Source organism: Lutjanus erythropterus, chromosome 23 (genome assembly GCF_056507025.1).
Source record: "Lutjanus erythropterus isolate fLutEry1 chromosome 23, fLutEry1.hap2, whole genome shotgun sequence".
NCBI lineage: Eukaryota > Metazoa > Chordata > Actinopteri > Lutjaniformes > Lutjanidae > Lutjanus > Lutjanus erythropterus.
The window spans coordinates 3,229,129-3,251,781 of NC_139339.1; the positions used below are offsets into that span (position 1 = coordinate 3,229,129).

The 22,653-nt window shown below is 39.2% G+C and overlaps 2 protein-coding genes across 6 annotated transcripts; one reads left to right on the plus strand and one right to left on the minus strand.

Moving 5' to 3' along the window:
* Positions 1-1,787: 1,787 nt before the first annotated feature.
* LOC146305377 (transmembrane protein 184C-like) lies at positions 1,788-14,016 on the minus strand. 5 transcript variants are annotated; one of them, XM_084712803.1, is made up of 13 exons: positions 13,999-14,016; positions 12,238-12,311; positions 6,955-7,128; positions 6,611-6,741; positions 5,798-5,834; positions 5,132-5,337; positions 4,970-5,044; positions 3,706-3,799; positions 3,406-3,518; positions 3,193-3,292; positions 2,938-3,015; positions 2,748-2,841; positions 1,788-2,549 (listed from the first exon to the last, which is right to left on the minus strand). In XM_084712803.1, the coding sequence occupies exons 3-13, from the start codon at positions 7,069-7,071 to the stop codon at positions 2,275-2,277; spliced, it is 1,320 nt and encodes a 439-aa protein (XP_084568929.1). In that variant the 5' UTR covers positions 7,072-7,128; positions 12,238-12,311; positions 13,999-14,016; the 3' UTR covers positions 1,788-2,274. The 5 variants fall into 5 exon arrangements, with proteins under 5 accessions (XP_084568929.1, XP_084568928.1, XP_084568927.1 ...); XM_084712802.1 differs by lacking the exon at positions 13,999-14,016 and adding an exon at positions 13,393-13,420 and having other exon boundaries at positions 12,238-12,328; XM_084712801.1 differs by lacking the exon at positions 13,999-14,016 and having other exon boundaries at positions 12,238-12,354.
* On the plus strand, positions 13,634-22,602 carry LOC146305378 (NLR family CARD domain-containing protein 3-like). Its single transcript, XM_084713086.1, has 12 exons — positions 13,634-13,967; positions 15,028-15,112; positions 15,260-15,349; positions 15,621-15,714; positions 16,181-16,209; positions 16,487-16,594; positions 16,811-16,989; positions 17,217-18,999; positions 19,233-19,406; positions 19,804-19,977; positions 20,223-20,269; positions 21,193-22,602. Exons 2-12 carry the CDS (start codon positions 15,042-15,044, stop codon positions 21,723-21,725), a joined length of 3,282 nt encoding a protein of 1,093 aa, XP_084569212.1. The 5' UTR covers positions 13,634-13,967; positions 15,028-15,041; the 3' UTR covers positions 21,726-22,602.
* Positions 22,603-22,653: the final 51 nt, after the last annotated feature.

Genomic DNA, 22,653 nt, shown 5'->3' on the forward strand with positions numbered 1-22,653 from the left:
CATCTCTACATGAGGTTTGAACAGCATAAGAAAAAGTGTTACTGAAGAAAACTATAGAACAGTTTGAGCACCTGCTCAGTCGGAGCTCCTGATAAATTTTAATGTGTCACCAAATGGACAAAAATGCTAATAACCAGTGTAGTAACACAGTGGATGGCAGGTAATGAGTCTGTTCAGCTGTAATCAGTTCTACACATGTGCTCAGACGTCCATCGAGTAAAAAACTCTCAGAGGTTTCTGAAATGTCTGTCACAGTGAGACAGTATGCACTGACGCAGCTAAATGGAATTAAACCATCATTCTTTGTGTATTTTACACCTGTGCTTTTCCTCCTGTGTCTAAAAAGGTTAGAGTTCAACAGCTGACATGCTCGCTCACGTTTTTAAAAAAGCTGGAGGCCACAGACTTTCATTTTTCCATGGATGGTAAGTTAATATGTTGTAATTTCAGTCATGTCAAGTTTTTTTTTTGTAATTTTATACATCTGAGAAAAATGTTGATATTCCAAATGGCCTCATTTTTTCATTACGCCTTTGTGTTTCCTGCTTTACTGTGATTTATCCTGCTTGTTAGCTTGTTAAATTGTTAGCCTTGGTGGCGTCTGGACGCTGACGGTTTTGGCATCCATGTTGCTGTTGCCTAGCAGCTGTGCTCTCACGCTTTAACAACTTTAACCAGGTCTCTGCATCATCACATCATCACCACCCACCACCACCACTCTCTAGACTATTTATATATATTTATATGTATTCACCACGACGGCGTCTAACCGCCAACCGCTTTTCATGCTTCAGTACCTCATGCATGCATCAATGATCTATTTCCTTTTACTCCGAAGTCTCTCTTGACTGACATGTGGAATATGCTGCATCTACGTGCTCCTCGGATGGTACCGCCTCCCGAGCTGGGAGGTCATTCTTCCAGCTTCCGGTGTGCGTTCATGATCTTTTACATCGTAATGTGGAAACAACATGGATTCTACAATGGGTGGAGGAGTTGCGTCTGGAGGATGGTTGATGCACCAGTGCATTCACTATAACCACAAAACTTGTGTTCACCTGACTTATCAGGATTATTGTCAATAAATGACTCTTCTTACTAACGTAGCTCACTGTACATGGACTGTAACAACAGTTACAACCTAATACATCACATGCGAGCCAAAAGCATATATGCAACAAATGAATACATAAAAAGTTTCTCACCATTAATTAAAATATTTCATGTTAATTTCATCCACCATGTTTCTGCATATATGATGTCAACAGCTCTGCAAGTTGTGTACCTAAACTTTCAGCAACTTTCTTTGTCACTGTTCCTAATTTAAGAGGCGTTCACATGAATTTCCCCAGTATGGAACAATTTTTTCTGATTATTCCAACGCCACATGAATATATGATTAGTCTTGTTTCCAGAGTTTACTCTCTATAATAAACCTAATATTTCCCAGTGTTTGCCTCGGCAGTAAAATAAAAAACACCGACACTTAAAGCACATAGATTTGCTCGGGGATATGTTTCTTTGATTGACAGGTGTCTCAGTCTATCATACTGAAATGCAGGGGTTGCTGTTTGTTTGGCCCACCTCTGCTCTATCTTAAATCTGTCTCCTCTGGACAGGAAGCGGTGAATCCAAACATCTTCTGTGTCTGCGGTTGGCGTCACAGATGTCACATCCATGTTCTTCTGTCGTCTTCCTCGGTTCCCTCGTCCTCAGAGGGCTGTTTCTGAAGACTCTGCCTGAGTTACTGGAGGAACAGACCCACACTTATGATGGCGACAGCACAGTTTCTGGTGTTTAGATATGGCATGTTCATTTATTATGAATTAGAACAAATAGTTAAAGCTAGCTCAAGGACACTTCAGCACCGTGGGAGCATAAAACCAACAAACTGCTTCCTCTTCTGATGAAAACATCAAACTTTTTTCCAACAGCTAAGATACATTTATCAAAATGACATCATTAGACATCAAAATACAGATTTCAAACATTTAAAACTGGGTAATTATTTGAAAAATACATTTCCCAACAAACATGGCTTTGACGTCACAGAGTGCAGACTCGTTCTCTTCTGTTTCATTATCCTGATAAAACCCAGCAGTGAGTTAGCTTCTTTTTTCAAACACAAGAGTTTGCGTTTATATTTTCAGCCTGATTTTGATACAGAGGGTTTCTTTGTCCACAGCCATGAAGCTCATCCAAATAAGAGGGCAGAGGACGTAAAGAACGAGTTCACGCCCCTGGCTGCGTGCTTCCAGCGGTGTCACCCAGCTGTTATTGGGTGTCTCTCACCTCAGGAGGCGAGCCGTCGCTGTCGTCCTCCCAGGAGGAGGACGTGAACCCTGCGGGGGCGGAGATAGAGTGTGGGGCGGGGGTGTGGCCGAGGCCTTGGTACCGCCCGCTGGAGGAAGGCGAGGAGGGCATCGATGTGGCTGCCACGGCGACGGTGTCCTGGGAGGTCGCCGTGAGGAGGCCGGTGTGCTCGGTGTGTTCAGGTCGAGCCACAGCGCCGAAGTACATCTTGTTGGGACGACCCAGAAACGTACGACCTGTTGAGGAAGAAGAGGAGGAAGGCATATTTTATTAATCCCCTCTGATGTATTTTTTTTATACATACATAGGCCTGAAATACACACACATGCACAAACAGGATCTATAGACATTCACCAGAGAGATGTCAGCAGCTGCACACACATGTATATGTACGTATAGTCAGGCGCCCTGAGCGATCTGACAGAGACACTCACCAGCATGGCGGACCTGCTCTGTGACATCAGCTCTGATGTCAGAGAAATCCCACATGGCCAGAAAGCTGTCGAAACACGAGCCCTCCTCTGCTTCCTGGATGCAGGAGTGGACAGAACTTTAGATAGATAGATAGATAGATAGATAGATAGATAGATAGATAGATAGATAGATAGATAGATAGATGTTTACCTGTACGTATGGTTTGTAGGTGAAGGTGTAGTGGTGAGCGATGGCAGCCAGGAACATTTCTATGCAGATGATGAAGTCCTGTTTCAATCAAACAACATTTACATTTAAACATTTATTTCTATATATTTTCTTTCTGTGCCGTCAAGGAGAGAAACTTTAATTGTCACTAACATCATAACAAATAAATCCAGTGTCAAAGGTCACATGACTCTGAGGCAGCAGTGTGGTTTTTAACGTGTTTATAAATGTGTGTACCTGCAGTCCAGTCGCCACGGCCTCCACACTGTCCCAGTCCCAGGTGTGTTTGTCGGAGATCACGCCGACCTTCACCAGGAACGCTATTAAAACTGCCTGCCTGAAGACAGAGAGAAATGTTTATGATTAACTCATGAAGTAAGTCCTTCCTTCGTGGGTTGAGAAAGTTCACACATGTAATGCAGGAGTAATATTAATCCAAAATATTCTCACCAGAAGGAGACAAACACCACCAGTTTGACACAGAGGAACTTCCCCACAGGTCTGATGGGAGTCAGCTCTTCTTTCAGAGCTCGGTACAGCAGCACCAGACAGTACATGGCAAACTGGAGACAAAGATATGTGTACGTAACACCAGTGTCAGCAGAACAAACAGTATTTAGTCTCTTATGAATCGTGCATAACCCGAAATTCTGTTCCATTTTGTCCAAAATTAGCTGGACATGTCTAAAAAAGTACTGTATTATGACACAAGTATATGTGTGTGTCTGTGTGTGTGTGGCATGTCTTTACCAGCTGTGATATGTTGTTGATGATGACCAGGTAGGACCAGGCGTTTCTGAAGCTGAAGTTGGCCTCATCATAAACCCCACAGAGCTGACAGATCCTGCAGACAGACGACGAAACAAGACAGGAAACATACAACACTTCAGTGTTTTGGTGTGTTTCCAGATGACATAACATCTCCTTAATGTTAGCATGTTTAATGCATGCAGTTAAATTATGATGTTGACTCACATTCTTCATTTTGTCAACACTTTTTTTCTGGTATATTTGATTTATTAAGCGCGATGTTTAGGCCAAACCATGATCATGAAGTGTGACTTTCAAAACAGAGCACAGTGCTGTTGTTTACTGTTGGAGAGTTTGTAAGACCACAGTATGAACAGGACTATTATCATCACCACATGGTTACAGTTAGCAACTTTGCTAACTATTATCATGGTGCCACTGGCATACACTGTTATAACTGCAGCGCAAGATACAAATAGCACAGTGTGAAATACTATCACCATGGTTACAGAAAACTACACACAGATATTGACACCATACAGGTTGTATACAGTGTGAAAGCTGTGGTACCAGGTGGTTAAAGTATGAAATCTACAGTGGTGTCACTGTGGTTACAGTGGTGCCGCTATGGTTACAGTGAGAAACTTACAATGTTGTCTTCGTGGTTACCACAGAAAACGTACAACATTGTCACCATGGTTACAGTGAGAAATTTCAGTGCTATCACTGTGTCACTGTAGGAAAGTTACAGTGAAAATTCAGTAGGAGCGCCACGGTTACCAGAGGAAATTTACAGTGTAGGTTAAAGAGCAGACCTTGTAGTGCTGGTTACTGTGGTTATAATGAAAACCCTGCAGTGATGTCACTGTGGTTACTGTAAGGAACTTACAATCTTACCACCATGGTTACAGTAAAAAAAAATACAGTGCTATTACCATGGTTATAGTAGGAGAGTCTCAATGGTGTCACTACGGTTACAGTGTAAATTATTCAGTCGTGTCACTGTGGTTACCACAGGAAGTATACTATGTTGCAGTGGCTGCAGTGAAAAATTTGCAGTGCTATCATTGCAGTGACAGTGAAAAACTTACAGCGGTGTCACCACTGAGATTTTCCTAGTATAACATCTCAGTGGTATTGCCATGGTTACAGTGAAAAACCTTCAGTGGCGTCACGGTGGTTAAGACAAGAAACTTACAGTGCTGTCACAACAGTTGCAGTGAGAAACTTTCAGTAGTCACCATGGTTACAGTGGGATACGTACAGTGCTATCACGGTGGTCACTGGTCTGACCACAGTGTACTGGAGGACTCCCAGTTTACACCTGAACAGCAGAACCCTGATAGAGAAAGAGAGAGAACACTTTAAGACTTTAACATCCATCCATCCATCACACAGCGGGCCTGTACATCTGTTTTTGTCTTACTCTCCCATGGGCCACGGCGGGCAGCAGCACAGCGGGGGCAGGTGTGGCTGCTGCTGCTGCACCTCCAGCATGAGCACCAGGCTGGGGTACTGGTTACTGAGGAAGTTCAACAGGAACACCAGGAAGTTGTAGATGACGTAGGCCTCGTAGCACTCCCTGCACGTGTCCACATAGATGGCCAAACTGGGATACCGCAGAGCCAGCCACTGGACAGGACAGGACAGGACAGGACAGGACAGGACAGGACAGGACAGGACAGGACAGGACAGGTAATAAGGTAATAAGAGGATTATTTTTATATAGACATGATAAAATATTATTTAAAACACATTAAGGAAAGAAACTTATATGGAAATAACGGACACTACAAAATATGACACAAGTCAGATGAATAAACACATTGATATGTGATATGAAGTACTGGTAAAGACTGGATGTACTTTATCAGAGTACATATTAGCAGCCAGTAGCAGCTAACATAGAATATCATTACATTAACTGAGTGTATAAGAACAGTCAAAAACACAGGCGTGTGTGTAACTTGTGACCGTGTCCCACTGCCTTCAATTAAGGTCTGTTCCCATGGCAACATAATCTAATAGAGTGGACAGATCACTGTCAGTTCTTCTGTGTGTGTGTGTGTGTGTGTGTGTGTGTGTGACTCACGCTGTCCAAACTGTAGATGGGGACCATCCATAGTATTCTGATGGAGAAAGACAGAAAAAGAAGATTGTTATGTCATGAAACCCCTGTGTGGAAAAGAATACAACTTTGCACTATAACTTGTATATTATACCAGTGTTGCACATGTTTTCTGTGTATACACAACTGTATATCTTGTTAGATAGTTACCCATGATGCCACGGGCACTAACACACCCCCATACCATCACAGATGCTGAGTGGTCCTTTTTTGTTCACTGAGAGGCCTGCACAAATTCTTCTCTAGACAGTGGATGCAGCTGTCTTCACCTTTCAGATAAACAAGGGAACAATTCGATAGTGTTGCTATGGCGGCTAAGGTCGAGGAGGTGTTTGTCTTGTCTCTCTGAACGGAGCTGACGTAACTGTAATCGGGGATTGGATATCACTGACCCTGAGATAATGGGAGCAGAGGGTGCTGAGCTGTGCTCTCACACCTTCTGTGTTCATACTTCTCGTGCTTGGATTTGCAGACCAGTAGGGTATTTCTATATGCTGTAGATGAGTGGGGTCTGACCATATTTGGGCGTAGATTCATTATGACCTTATCGGCGAAGGTTTAAAGACCCAGGTTGACCAAAACTCAAGAATTGAAGGGAACATCAGGACAAAGTGTGTAATGATTACTCTTGTGCAAACCTTGAAATGAAGATTGGCACTTAAAAGAAAAAAAAACACCGATCCACAGGTTTTAAGAATTGTCACACTCCTAGATTATTGAGGTGAACAATTCCCGTTAAAGTAACTTTAAAGCAGAAAGGTGTGAGTGTGTGTCCACCTGATAATCGGTCTCTGCAGCTCAGGCTGGGTGTAGTGCACTATGTGCTGCAGGATCCCCCACAGTGAAATTGGGATCGTCAGAAAGACAAAGACTCCGGCTATGAACCAGGCTTTACTGTGAGTCCCAACCTGGAGAGACGGACGGACAGAAAGAGACAGAAAGAAAAACCTCAGGTGACTTACAGATGATTTTTGTCACAGTTTTGTTTTGTGTTGTTTGAGAGATGTAGTTCTTGACCACCAGAGCTCAACAGACAAATCCTCACTGAGTTGAGCTGGAAGATCCAGATGTGGTCAAAGCAGCAGCTGGACTCGGTGGAAGTGATAAAGACGGAGGTGTACCTTGTCCTTCTGCAGCTCCCAGATGCAGAGCGGCAGCACGGCCACCAGGAGGAGAGCGTAGAGAACCAGAACCAGAGGGCGGATCCACCTCCGCCACTCTGCGCAAGAACACGGCATGATGGCTGCTTCACCCTCAGTGTTGACTACAGGCGCATCCTAAACCACAAGCCACACCTGGAGGAAGAGCAAGTCAGGTTATACGTCTGAACTGTGCAAAATGGACCGTACATTTCTCTTCTTTTCCCGTCTAGATTTAGTTGAACTGAACTGTTGAATAGTTTGATTTGGTTGATGTGGTTCACTGTGCTTTGGTTCTGTTTCATTTTGTCAGACTTTGTTTGGTTCAGTCCTTTCTGGTTCACAGTTAAGATTAAAATAAACTAACTAAAAACTAAAATCCCACATTTTGAGGTACTTTGGGGGAATTTTAGAAGTGTTAAACTAACTAACTGAATATTTCTAGGAAGAAGACTTTGTGAGGTTGGTAATATTATTTAATATTAATGAAACTTTGTGCTGGATTATAATAATATTTAAATACAGAGCCTTTAAAAATATTTTTAAGTAGTGAACATTTATTAAAACATTTCTTAAAGAATTATTCATTTATTTAGAAACGTACTTTATTGAGTCTGAAATTAAAAATAAAAAACTATATCCTATACTGTGTAATATTGCAACGTCATGGACGTTCAAAAATGCCATAAAATATTTAATATCAACATATATTAGCATAACATACAATGAGGTCATTGTAATGGTACCCTACTATACTTATTCAGCAGTATTGTTGAATTATTGGTGTATTTTTCGATAATAACTGGCAAAAACACCAAACGTGAACAATTTGTCGACTAGACAAAGAAATCATCTCATTGAGGAAACAGAACAGTTAAATGTGGTGAAGTAATGAATGAACGACAGAAGATATTTGGACCGTTGAAGCTGAAGATGTTCACTCAGAGTGACGGTTGGCCTGTTTTCCTCCTCAGTCCTGATTCTGTTACCAGGCAACGCATCTCTCCTCCGCCCGACCGCCAAACACCGCAACGACCAGCTGTTTACTGATGGATCCGCCTCCGATCAGCTGCTGATCACCACCCTGATCGATCCCGGACTGATCATCAATCCGGACACGAAACCGACGGCCTGAGGGTGCAGCAGCTGTCCGTGTTTGTCCTCCTGTTTCCCGTGTTTACGCGCCCACGTCACGAGGAAGAATCTTAGTCACGTGATTCAGAGGAGAGACACAACCGGGTTTTTACCCTATAAATTAAATTATCTTAATGTAAGGGCATTTTAACTCACATTCCGTTTATTATTGTTTTTTGTTATTTATTAATGTGTTTATTTGAATTGAAATATTTTAATTTATTTTGTTTTATTTTCAGAAGATTAAATGCTGTCAGGAGCTAAATTCTGCTGGGTAAATAAACAGGAAAGCTTTGTTATTATTATTATTATTATTAGTAGTAGTAGTAGTAGTAATAGGAGTGATATGTCTCAGTATTGTAGGACTGTTACAACACCTACCATGATATAATATACTTAATTATTTTTTTTATTTTATTTGCTAAAAGTACTGTTACTGACTGTTCACTGTTTTTTGTTACATTTGACCATGCTGAGGTCATGGACGCTGCTCATATTTTATTTTAGTTTATTTTATTAAAGAGCTGTAATATAATTTTTGTTTGTTTTTGTTTCATGTTCATTAAAGACACAGATGACCACATGCACACACATGCAGTTTTATGTTTGTTTTTATCCTGAAGTTGTGCTGCTACAAATTCATAAACTGAATTTTAAAAAGTCAAAAATCAATTACAACATAATTCACAAAACTGAATAATGTAAAACATTTGCTTTTGAAACATTCAAGATACAGTAATAAAGTCATAAGACATAAGTTGTGACTAATATTGTATCTTAAATGTCAGTTTTTATAATGTCTCAATATTTGTTAAACTGAATTAGATTATTCAGTAGGAAAAAATACAAGTTTATTGTTGTGTGATTATCATGAAAATGTCTCTGTTTTTCTCAACATTTATTGCAGAACAAGTAACTGCAAGCAAAATACAATTTTTACTTTCTTTAGTCAGGTTGTGGCGTCAATAAAAACGTAGTTAATATGACTTTGTATAAATGATCAGATGGAAATGAGGATAAATAACTACAAACAAACACATCATATCAAATAAAAGGTGACATTTCAAAAGAAAGGCATTTAAATTATATTTTCTAGTGAATTTAAACAAATAACTGAGGGAATAATTACAGGCCACATTTTTTTCAGTGTACTATTGTAAGATAATTTTAGATTTTATGATCAATATGTTCTCTTCTCTCTCTCAACTCTCACACCAAATAAGAGGAAGACTCAGAGCCACTAATTTTTTTTACAATTTTTTGAATGATGATTTCCCTTTGAAAGGGAAAAGAAGTGACATGATATTAGATTCCTGTGTCTAATGTAGAGAAGAGAGTTTGGTGAGTTGAAAAAAAACGTTTGAGGCTGAGAATGTGCTGACAGATCTGTAGATCTGGGCTGAAGTTTCGTTTCTTGTGTTTCAGGTTTCACTGTGTCTTTTCATTTTAGTGTGCAAGCTGTAAAAAAGCTGTAATAATACACTTTCTCTCTTTTGTATGATGTTCAAACCTCATGTGATCCAGTCAAATAAAGATGATTAGAGTTTGTTTCTGCTGACTGATTCATTCTGCAGCTTTTTAAAACTTATAATCACCATGAGCTGACCTGGAAATCCCCACAGATCTAACCTAACAGCTTTTTAACTGGGTAATTAACTGTCGTTTCCACAACAGGAAGTCAGCTAAGGTCTCATTTGACTTCCTTGTTAAAAGCCCCTCCCCCATCTGACATCTCTTAAGAAGAGGACCTCAGAAACTTTCTGTCATTAAAAAAGAGCCACATGGGAGGAATAAAAGGCTCTTGACAAACATGTAAGTAGTTATTTATGCGTAAGTTAAGCTGATGCTTCTTTTAAGTATTTATTTAGTGTAAATGTAATACAGGAAGTTCTCTGATTGGTTTCTGTGTGTTTGTCATGACAGAAAAAACAAAAAGGTCAGGTCACTTTTAAAAATTAACTTTATTGTCCACGTGTGTCGACACATGCAGGAAATTTGACTCCAGCTCAGATGAACTCACAGTATAAACTTAACAAAGAGGTCGAGTTAAAGAAATATGCAGGAGTAAATATGTTGGTAAAGTTACTCTCTTTGCAGAACTGGTTCATCTGTTAGAAAGAGGAACATCAACTTTATGAAACGTTCTACTTCCACATCTCAGAGGAAATATTATACTCCACTATATTTGTCTGACAGCTTTAGTTGCTAGAACTTTACATTTTTCATACACTTCCTGTTCCGTGTATCTCCAGATATGGAGATAAGCGTTTCTTTATGTGTTGAGAAATTCTGATACTTCTTCATTTAAATAAATTCTCTACTCTCTCCATGAAAAGTTGACTTTGTAGAGAGAGAACAGCAACAATTGTTTAGTTTTTTATTTTGTTTTCAATTTTTGTTTTGAACACTGAGCATTTTTTCCATCCCTGATGTCATGTGCGTGTTGTTGCATTAAGTTTATGTTATATTCTCATATGATCCAGTGACAGTAATTACTCTGGATTCAATAATTTAATACACTTTTGGATGAAACATGACGACAGTGTAATGTGTGAAGACAGAGCACATCAGCCAATCAGCACGCTGATATAAATACAAATTTGTCAAAGGAAGTCCAGCACTGAACACGTGACTGAAAGGTGTAAAAATAGTGTAAACCCAAACAGGTGAGCAATACTCAAACAAAATGAGACAATCAGTTCTCTTTTCTTTTTGAGCCAACAAACTTATCAGAACTTAAATGTGTTACATGTCCTCTTTGATTACAGTTAAATTCAAGTAATTAATAAAACTGATGCACTGTAAAAATGAAAAAGTTGAGAAAACTTAAAATTTCAAGGCAACTTAACTGAAGAAATTTGAGTTTCGAGCCCAACTCAAGTTTTAAAAAGGTTTTAACAACAAATAATGTTTTAATTTAATTTTCAAGCATCCAAATAAAGACAAATCAGGCTCTAAACATTTTTTAAAATTATGATCTTTTGGGTGGTTTCTAAAACCAAAAAGATTTGATTTTATATAAAATTATCTCAACAAAAGATTGAATAAACTGTCGGTTAATTTAATTTACAGCAAGACGTCATCTTTTATAAACTCTTCATATGTTTTGTGTGTAAAAATCTTCACTCGTAAACTAACTGAAGACGTCAGATAAATGCAGCGGAGTAAAAAGTGTGATGTCTGAGTAGAAATACACTCTTAGAAATAACAGATCCAAAAGGTTCTTCCTGAGGTGTTGAGGTTCTACTGAAGCCTCAACAACCTTCAGCAACCTTTACTCTCAGAAGAGAAATTTTTAAGAAATTTTTTTTCTTTTTTTTGGTTTTGGCATCCATGAGGGAGGCTCAGAGACTTTGCCTCTGGCAAAACCTGGAGGGAAAATCTGCAGAGGCGAAGAGTATGATGCAAAATTTTAGTTAATTAAATATTACATTACATTTTTGCAATTTTGTGTACATTTGGAGAATGTAAGAATCACTTTAGGCCTACAACAACATTAAGGAAAATTAAATGGTTGAAAATAAAAAAATGTTATTTCCATATAATTTTTTGTCAAAGCCACAGGGAGTCACTGGAGAGGAGCCAAAGAGCTGCAGACTCCTGGACTGGTCATACTGGTGACATGATGTAAGATACACTGGAGTGTTAATGTGACAGGTCACCAAATGTGGTGTAACACCTGTTAAATTAGGTCAGATAATAAATATAAGAATATTTATAGAACAACACCCAAATGCCCGAAATGTTCTGATTACTTCCTTAACATTAATTAAAAATATTTGATGATAATTTCAAAATCACAAAATTGAAACTTAAAGATGTTTTGACCTCTCACTGCCCACCTGTTGTACTTTAAAGGCCCAACAAGAGGCCGCAACCCACACATTGGACATCGCTGTTTTAGACTGTCCTTTAATTGTGACCAATCCAAGACTCACTGACAGATTTTAACACATTTGTGAACAAAATTTGTGAGAAATAAACCTTTAGGTGCACAGAGGAGGACTTCTTTTATATTTTATTATCTAATAGAGCAGCTGTTCTGCATATATTATGACTGATTCAGGAGACTGAATCTGAATAAACACTTAATTAATCTGTTCACTGAAAATTCAGTCATTATCTACTCACCCTCGTGCCAACTGAAGCTCGGGTTTAGCTTTTTAGTCCACAAAACACTGCTGGAGTTTCACAGGAAAACAGAGCTGCAGAATCTCTCAAACTGTGGAAAAATAACAGAATAAAAACATGAAATGGCTGAATTTTCATTTTTGGGTGAAATGTCCCTTTAAGTGCTCATTAATAGTTTCATAATTTATTTTGGAGAGAATGCATTTCAATCTATGACCAAAAAACTCGAATTTATCCACAAATTCTTTGACTAACTTGAAGTGCATGCAGCTGATGGTCTGCTGTTATGTGTATTTTATTCCACCGGGTGTCACCATTTATCCACAGACCTGCAGAATCACAGACCTACATCACCTCACAGTTCAATCTGAAGACATAATAATGATATATTTTCCAAACAAACAATTTATGGACTCATATAAACATAATCCCTTTCAATTATCACTCAAAACTCGGGCTGAGTATCGTTTAAATATTGCAGTACCAGCGCTTTTGTTTGATTGGCTGCACGCAAAACCAGGTCACTTTTTTATATCTGGGTGCAAAAAAGGATTGAATGCAGGTGTCATTTGACTGGAGAAGATTTGGTGCCAGGTTACTTCAATAAATACTCAGTCCTACTTATGATCTAGTAGACACTTTCAACCACAGATCGTATATTAAATATCATCACAACCTATTTAATTTTCACTCTGTGGCTCCAACTCATTATTTGGACTCCTGTCATTCATTTTTGTCAGTATATTTAAGGCTGCCATGTCGGGCAAAAAAGACATTTTCCCATCTTTTCCTACATTTAATATTTAATATTTAATAATTTTACTTATTTATATTTATTTTATTTTATCATAGCAATATTAGGTTTTATACATATATTCAGCATTAATAGTTAATTTATATGTGCTATATCTTATCAAGCTCTTTATAATCTTGTTGGCAATAAAAGTCTTGTCCGACAGTAGAAAAAAAAAAAAGAATTGAACTTTTAAACTCTTTTGATTAATGATGGATTATTTGTTGATAAAGTAATTCTTAATGCAAAAATGCTATTTTCAGCCTCTCAAATATGGGGATTTCCCACTTCTCTCCATTTATTATCATATGAAAGTGAACATCTTTGAGTTTTGGACAAAATAAGACATTTAAAAACTTCACCTTGAACTTTGAGAAGTTGTGATGGACATTTTTCTTTATTTTTAAGTCTCTTGTTGTTTGATAACTGCAGATTTTTGACCCACTTGTCCAGAAAACATCAACACTGAACCTTGTTTTTGCTGCTTTAAGTTCCGTAAATGTCACATGTTTATTTTTGAGCATGTGTGTGTGTGTGTGTAGACACGGGGCGTGACAATATCAGCATCCTGGGAGAAAAAAAAGTGCGTAGTTTTTTTTTACAGTCCCTCTGACCGTGTTGTTTAAACATTATGTTCCACTAGATGACACTGAAGAGCTAAAATACGAGTTAACAGATGTTAAAAGAGAGTTTGAAGTACAAGTGTGCAGGTGTGACAGAATAAAATCACACTTTAAGAGTCACTCTGTGGTGAACATGTCTCAGTGTGTGTTCTTATAGAGAGAGGGAGGGGTGAAGCTTGAAACCGAAAGTAAAAAACGGGAGGGGATTTTGTAACGTTTGATGATGGCGTCTGCATGAAAACAGTGTTCGTTAAACGTCCGGAGACAATTTTAGGCTCAAAAACCAACAAGGAGACAAAGATCTTTGACTTAAAGTGAGTAGATGTTTGTGTTTCTGTGTGTCACCTGTGTGAGGTGTCCGAAGCTGATTGGTGCGTTGTTTCCTCATAGTGCGTGTTTTGTGTGTGTGTGTTGGCGGGGGGTGAAATTATATTTTGAAGTGCGCAATAAAGTGAAAACTACATTCACTTCAGCTGCAGCCGCAAAAAACTGAGATGAATAATCAGAAAGAAGCCAGTCGACGACAAACCTTTGCCTTTAGTTCAGTAGCGGAAAAGAAATAAGAGACATAAAAGAGGACAGTGATCATGATTATCTAAGTTTGTAAACATGAGAAGATTTCCGCTCACGTGGCTGAGAAAAGTGTGTTTGTTCTCTGCTGTCCCGGAAATATTCACTTACGGAAGAAAATTCTCTATTAACGTCAATATTTTTCTATTAAAATTAGTAATAAGCTTCTAGATTATTATTATTTTCCTGATACCTCGATTTAAATATATCTGCATTACTCCTGTAATATATCTACAATACTACAAAAAAAAAAAAAATCTAAAAGGATGCCAAGAGGAAATTCCCTCAAGGTGCTCCTGATGCCTGTGGCCACAGGGAGCCATAAAAAAAAGGGGGGGGGGGATTTCAAGGTTTTTCCAAAAGTGTGACTCACAGAGGTCCTTCAGCTCACAGTCATGAATGTACACAAAAAACAAATAGGATGATTAATCTGTTAGTACGAGAGATTAGCTGTGGACAAACCGTTGATGACGCACAAATGTAAATGAGTGATCACATTATAGGGGACAATGAACTGCAGCACTGAACACACTTTTAGTAATCTGTTTAAAAGGGAAACGCTACCAGTCTTATATGATGTTTAGTTCTTGCTGTCAAGTTGTTTGAATGCATATATTGTCAGTCACTTTTAGTAAAAGCCAAATGAATGTAATATTTAAATTAGGTTGATTTATGCATGTGCCTAAAATAAACCAGAATTAATGATAAACAGCTGGAAATGGTCAAATAAACTGAATAAAAATTTTATAAATTTACTTTATAAATGTTTTGAAAAGTTTTTTGACGTCTGATCTTGTGTTTCAGTTGCAGTCGTAAACATGGCAGCAGAGAAGAAGAAGCTGTTGGTGTCTGAGGAGCCAATTAGCTCCTGGACAGACCTGCCAATCAGGTAATGGTTTTGTTTCTGTATTTTTTTTTTTATAAAGGGCCTGCAATTGTAGGATCATTGCATTTTGTAATGCATTAGCTTTGAACCAGCATCATTCTGTGTAGAATAACAGTCTGTTATTTGTACTTTGATTTGAATGATTTTCAGTGAAGCAGAGTCCACAGCGCCCCCTGGTGTTTCTTTGAGGAGTGATAGATCCATGTACGAGCCACTGAATTTTAAAGGGGGGTCAAAAAGGTAATTTGATTTAATGTGTTCTATAAGTTATACAAAACATCTCGCACCTAACAGCATATTGAAAATGATACATTTATCTTTTTATTCTGTATAATTGAACACAAGCTGCAATTTAGATTACTTAGAAATATACTGTACTTTTTCCCTTGTTGACCATATGCTAATGTTTTGATTACTGTAATTATAATAAGAATTATGGTCATTAAATTTTTACATGTTAACTGAGACACGTCTGGCAGGACTGATATGTTATTTGTTGATCCCCCTACAGAAAGCTGACTGAGGAGTCGTCTGAGTCCACTGCACCAGATGTTGTCCTTAAGAGTGATAGATCCATGTATGAGCCACTGAATTATAAAAAAGGGGCAAAAAGGTAATTTAATTTAATGTATTTGGAAAATATACAAAGTATCTTGCATCTAAAGTCATAATAAGGTCAGTTCTAGACTGAGTCTGTGTCTGATCACATCTATAGTGAAGTCTAGATTTTTTAGTTTATTCACTAAACATCACATTCATTGTACATAAGGATGTCAATGATTAGTCATTAATAGATTCAATCAAGGCACAGTGTTGGTCAGTGTAGGTCAAACAATATGTACAGTTGTTTACATATATACAACCGCAATTCCAAAATAGTTGGGACGCTGTGTAAAATGTAATGTAATGTTCAAATTGATGAACTTTACTTTTGTTGTGACAGGTTCATGTTTCCTTCTGTGATCCATCATCTTTTCTTTAACACTCAGTCAGTGTTTGTGAACTGAGACACTAATTGTTGAAGTTTTAAAGTGAAACTCCTTCTCATTCTTGCTCAATATACGACTTCAGCTGCTCAACAGTCCGGGGTTTCTGTTGTCGTATTCTGTGCTTCATAGTATTTAATACAAAATCATGATACAGTCACCTGTTATCAATTAAATAATTCTAAACAGGTGTTTTTCACAACTTTCCCAGACTTTTGTTGCTCTTCTCCCAACTTTTTGGAAACATGTAGCCGATGCATATTTACAAAAAAAACAATTAAGTTGATCAGTTTGAACACTATCTTATATTTGAACTCAAGAAATTATGAAATCACCATTATCTGATACACATCTGTCAGGATTAATGTGTCATTTGTTGATCCCCCTACAGAATGCGGAGAAAGTTGTCGTCTGAGTCCACAGCACCCAGTGTTGTTTCTGTGAAGAGTGATTCATCCATGTTTGAGCCAGTGACTTCTGGTACTAAAACAACACAAAGGTAATTTGATTTATATGAAAAATATACAAAGTATTTTGCATCTAAAACCTTATTAAGGTTAGTTGATCAAAGATTCATAAAGAGACTGATACTGATGAAACCATTTGTGACTGCTGTTCATACATGATGTGTGTTTCTGGAACATGGAGAACATGGTTTCACTGTAACTGATCAAACATCTAATGACTGATGTGTCATTTATTGATCACCTTACAGCCCGCTGACCGGAGAGACTTGTTCAGTGTGTGAGGAGGCTTTGAAGGATCCAGTCCAGTTCCTCTGTGGACACTGGTCATGTAAACAGTGTGTCAGCTCAGACCAGAGTGACTCACCAGCAGACTCCCCCTGCACAAAGTGTGTAAAGAAACAACAGAGACATACTGTGGAACATACTTGTAAGTATATATACTTATTTCAAAAATACCTGTGCTACTGCTGAACCAATCCAGAGTCTTTAGGAGAGTCTTTTATATTAAGTTGGTGTAGAAGTCGTGTGCCTACGATTAAGGAGAAGGGGTGGGATGGAGGGAATCGTGTCCAATAAGACATAAAAAAATGTAAGGGGTGTTGCAAAGATCTTGCAAAAGTTATTTAATACTAAGTATGCTTTTGATTGTTACAGGGGACAGCCATCTTTTGAAAGCGAAGAAGGATCTTAAAGAAGCGATGAAAACGAAATTTACTTTGATATCTGAAGGCAATGGTGACAAAGGAAGCCCTCTGAACAAAATCTACTCAGAACTCATCTTCACCACTGGAGAGACAGAAGGGCCACATGAAGAACAATCATTCAGACACGTCAAACATAAACTGAAACGACGATCTTCTGATCAATCAGTCAAACTCCGTGACATCTTCAAACCTTTGTCCGGCCAAGAGAAACCCCACAGGACGGTCCTGACGAAGGGAGTTGCAGGCATCGGAAAATCATTTGCTGTTCAGAAATTCATTCTTGACTGGGCCGAGGAGAGAGCAAACCGGGGCATTGATTTCATCTTCTGTCTGGCTTTCAGAGAGGTGAATTTGAGTACAGAAAACAAAAGCTTGTATGAACTCCTGACTGAATTTCACCCTGCACTTCAGAGTTTGAAAGAGTCAGAAGATTTTGTCAAAACCAGAGTCACCATTATCCTGGACGGCCTGGATGAAAGCAGACTTCAACTGGACTTCAAGAACAAGCCGGTAACATCTGTCAGTGAAGTAACATCTGTGAGCAGTGTCCTTGCAAACCTCATCCAGGGTAACCTTCTTCCAAATGCTAAACTCTGGATAACATCCCGTCCAGCGGCAACCAGTCAGATCCCTGCAGAGTTTATCGACATGGTGACGGAGATAAGAGGGTTCAGTGACCCACAAAAAAAGGAATACTTCAGGAAGAGATACAGTGATGACCTGGACCTTGCTGACAGGATAATTTCACACATTCGCTCTTCGCAGAGTCTTGACATCATGTGCCAGATCCCGATCTTCTGCTGGATTTCTGCCGTATTATTTCAAGAGGTCTTTGGGGGAGAAGAGAAAATTGAAATCCCTCAAACTCTAACAGAGATGATGGCTTATTACCTGTTTGCTCAGTCAAAATGCAGGAACAAAAAATATGACAAGAAGAAAGAGAAAAACAAAGAGAGACTTTTGACGACACACAGAGAATTTCTTCTGAAACTCTGCAAGCTTGCATTTGTGCAGCTGCAGAAGAACAACCTCATCTTCTATGATGAAGACCTGGAAGACTGTGGCATTGACATAAAAGAGGCATCCATCTACTCTGGGTTTTGTTCCACAGTTCTTAGGGAAGAAGATGTAATTTCCCAGAAAAAGGTCTTCTTCTTTGTGCACCTGACCATTCAGGAGTTCTTTGCAGCTCTTTTTGTCTATGACTGTTTCACAAACAAGAATACAAAAGAGCTCGGTAACTTCCTCGACCTGAAGGACAAAGAACATACTTTGCTTGATCTTCTAAAGAAGACAGTGGACAAAGTGTTGGAGGAGAAGAATGGCCACCTGGACTTCTTCTTACGATTCCTCCTCGGCCTCATGGTTGAACCCAACCGGAGAGTCCTTCAGGGTCTGCTGATATCACCAGATCAAAGCCAAGATACCGATAAGAAAATCTTGACTTACCTCAAAACCATCCAGAGGAAGACCCTCAGTCCAGACAGCAGCATCAACGTTTTCCAGACCATGGTTGAGATGAGAGATCACAAAGTCAAGGATGAGATTGAAGAATATCTCAAATGTCCAGATCGTTTGAAAACAGAGCTGACTCCCCTGCACTGCTCTGCACTGGCCTACATGTTGCAGATATCGAAGAATGATCTGGAAGTGTTGGACCTGAAGAGTTACAACACATCAGATGAAGGCAGGTGGAGGCTGATCCCAGCTGTGAGGAGCAGCAAAAAGGCCATGTAAGTTTCCTTCTGTTGCAATACATGAAATAATCAGATTGTAGTACATCTTTCACTCCTGAATAATGTGTGTTGATCTTCATCTCAGGCTGCATGTGTTACTTCTCAGAGATTGTTATGGCAGCCTGTATGCTACCTAGAAAAAGTGAAGGGAACAGATCCTTCCTTTCCCAACAGGAAACAACCTTTAAAGAGTTTAAACATTTTCTTTATCATTCTTTATCCACCCTTAGACTAGTGGACTGCAAAGTGACTGAAGAGTGGGTTAAGCTACTGGCCTTTGGTCTCAAGTTCCCCTACGTGCCTCTGAGAGATCTGGATCTGAGCAACAATGACCTGAAAGATTCAGGAGTGGAGCTGCTCTGTGTTGGACTGTCGAGTCAGAGCTGCAGACTGGAGACACTGAGGTGTGTATTAAAACAGAATTTTAGGTTTGTGAGTAGGCAAGAGTCTGCCGGGATTAATATAATGTATATTTCATTACTTGTAGGCGACATGTGGAGATCTGCATACCCCAAATTTCTTTTGTCTGTTTGGCACAATAATAGGGCTCTTAGACTTTTATTTGTCCGTTTGCAGAGTTCATTCTTTACATGACCTCAGACTGCTCCTGCAATCTGAGCATCGCCACGATTTGCCAACAAATTCTGCGTTCACTGAGGATGTCTGTTTATAACAGTTGCTCCCTTTTTATTGGAAGTGCCACATTCATGCATGGATGCAAGAAAGTCATTACTGTTAACAGTTTTCTGTATAATTACATTCAGAACCTGCATGCTAATAAACCAGACACTGTTTTCTCAGGTTGTCAGGTTGTCAGGTCACAGCGGACGGCTGTATTTATCTGAACTTGGCTCTAAAGTCCAACCCCTCCCATCTGACAGAGCTGGACCTGAGCTACAACAATCCAGGAAAGTCAGGAAGGAAACTGCTCACTGACCTGAAGGACGATCCACAATACAAGCTCAGCAAACTCAAGTAAGTACAATGCCAGAGAGTTAAAGATATTTTACTGTTTAATGAACTATCAGAGAAGTGCTGTCAGACTACGACTACAAACCTACTAGTGAGATGGGGTGTACCGCCATAAAACTAAAGCTACACTCTTTAAGAACACTCAAGTCAACTGCAGCAATAAAACACATATTAGATTAAGTAAATGTTCACAATAAATTCTAGTTACTTCAAGTTGTTATTTTTTAATCCTTATTTTTCTTCCACAGTCTTGACCATGGTGGAGATCACTGTATGAAACCAGGATTGAAGAAATGTAAGTATTTGTGGAAATCACAAAGATAAATTTCAATAGAAAATTCAGTTTAGATCCCCTTCATTCAAACATGTGTTATCTCATGTCTGTGTTTTCTAAAACACCTGACCTTGACTATACTGACTTGTGCACTATTAATAATAAACCTCAAAACTACATTTTGGAAATGGTTGAGAGACAGCTGGGGGACCTGTAAAAGTGACATATTCACATCTTAAATTAGCTGAAGTTAACAAAACGTTACCTAACTTGCAAGCTCACCTACACCAGTCATTAGCTAGCTATTTAGCATTTTGTGTACATTTGCTAGTTAGTTAGCTAGTGCTTTGCTAACATAACAGCTAACATAAACTAGTTAGCTGGACATGCTAATGCTTGCAGCTTATGTTAGAGCAGATAAAAACAAAGGTTAATCCATTCCCTCCCCTTTGATCTTGTATTTTAGACTTTTGAATGTCAACAAAAAAGAGGTCATGAAGCTTAATGACGGGTCAGTTCATCAACAGGAACAAGTCACTCTAAGATTAGCTGAAAATATGTAAAACATCCTCTAATTGAGATGATTGATTGATTGATTGATTGATTGATTGATTGATTGATTGATTGTTGTGACTGTTGTTAACTTGACATGAATGACTGGAGATTCCCTGGAAGCAATAAAGGTAAAACTTCCTCTGATACAGGATCATTAATCACTATGTGACTTTGTGTTTGACTTTGTGAAGCCAAACATTTATGCGAATGAGCCATTCATGAATTTTGTTATGAGAAAAATATTTGACACTTCCTCCAGGAGAGAAAACACTCTGAACAAAAAAACATGACTTCTGACATGTCTGACTACTTGGTGCCACCATCAGCGACCTCGAGCTGCATATTATTCCAGTATATTCTCCTTAAATTAAATGTTTTCTTGCCTCCAGATGCCTGTGAGCTCAGTCTGGACCCCAACACAGCCCACAAGAACCTCCTTCTCTCTGAAGAGAACAGAAAGGTGACCTGGGTGGAAGAGGAGCAGCCATACTCTGATCACCGAGACAGGTTCAATCACTGCCAACAGGTGCTGTGTGAACAGGGTTTAAATGAGCGCCACTACTGGGAGGTCAAGTTGGTGAAGCCCTTCAGCTTTGGGTTAACATACAAAACCATTGGCAGGAAAGGGGATAACGATAATTGCAAACTGGGGCGCAACGACAAGTCCTGGTGTCTGACTTGTTTGGAAGATACTTCTTTTGTTCTGCACAACAATGAGAGTGCCACTGTATCTTCCTTCGACTTGCGCTCCAGACGGTTGGGAGTGTATCTGGACTGGCCGGCTGGGACTCTGATCTTCTACAGAGTCTCCGCCGACAGTCGGAACCGCCTCCACACCTTCAAAACAACGTTCACTGAGCCTCTCTATCCTGCTGTTGAACTTTACCCTCATTCTTCTGCTTCTATTCTTCAGCCAACCTAAACCAAACTGTCACTTCATTCACTCGAGCAACCAAGGGTGTAGATTTGCATCTGGATGGTCGGGACATGTCCCATATGATCAAGGGACCACTGAATTGTTCTTGCCAAAATCTTTAGCGATCTAGAGGTACAGGGAACCCAAACAGCAGCTTGCTGTAAGCCGTGGGAGAACGATGAAGAGTTTGAAGCTGTTTGACTGATCCAGCATGTTGAACTGGCAGAAAGATGTCTGACTAGTTGGTTAGCTTAGTGAATAGGTGATTCTGCTAGTGCTGCCCCTGACAAGTCATCAGTCGAGAAGACAAAGCCAGCTCGCATTATGTCAGTTGAATCTCTGCAGTTTTGTATTTTTGGCTTCAGTATAGACAGAGAAGTGCAGCACGGCAGGCTGGAAACTTCCACAAACCACAAAACTATCTGCGAAAGAAGTGAATAACAAGAACTGTGATGTGACTTCATCCTTGTACAAAAACACACAGGCATCGTAGCCTCAGCGGTTAACGTCATGGAGGGAGAACGTCATGATGTCACTTACGAGACTTCTGGGATTGTAGTCTTTCCAATTATGCATCTTCACAGTCTGACAGCGACTTTCTCGACTTGTAAAAATATCTTTTAAATTGACAAACACCTTATGTGTAGCCAGTGGTACAATTCGACCACGACCAAATGATAATTTGTCTCTGTCCACTGACTACAGCTCATATTTTTTCCAAGGTTACATGAAGGGGCGTGGCTTCACCTCTCTATTGAACAGTCAAATCTGATTCAACTGACAAAATTCTGGGTCGAGTAAAGCTTTAGATTCCAACCACATGGTGCAGTTTCCTCGTGTTTTAATATTTTTCTTTGCGGTGCAAGAGACCAAGTTCTAATTGTTTAAAAAAATTAATTTAGTAGTCTTAAAAGTTGCCAACTCTGGCAATAAC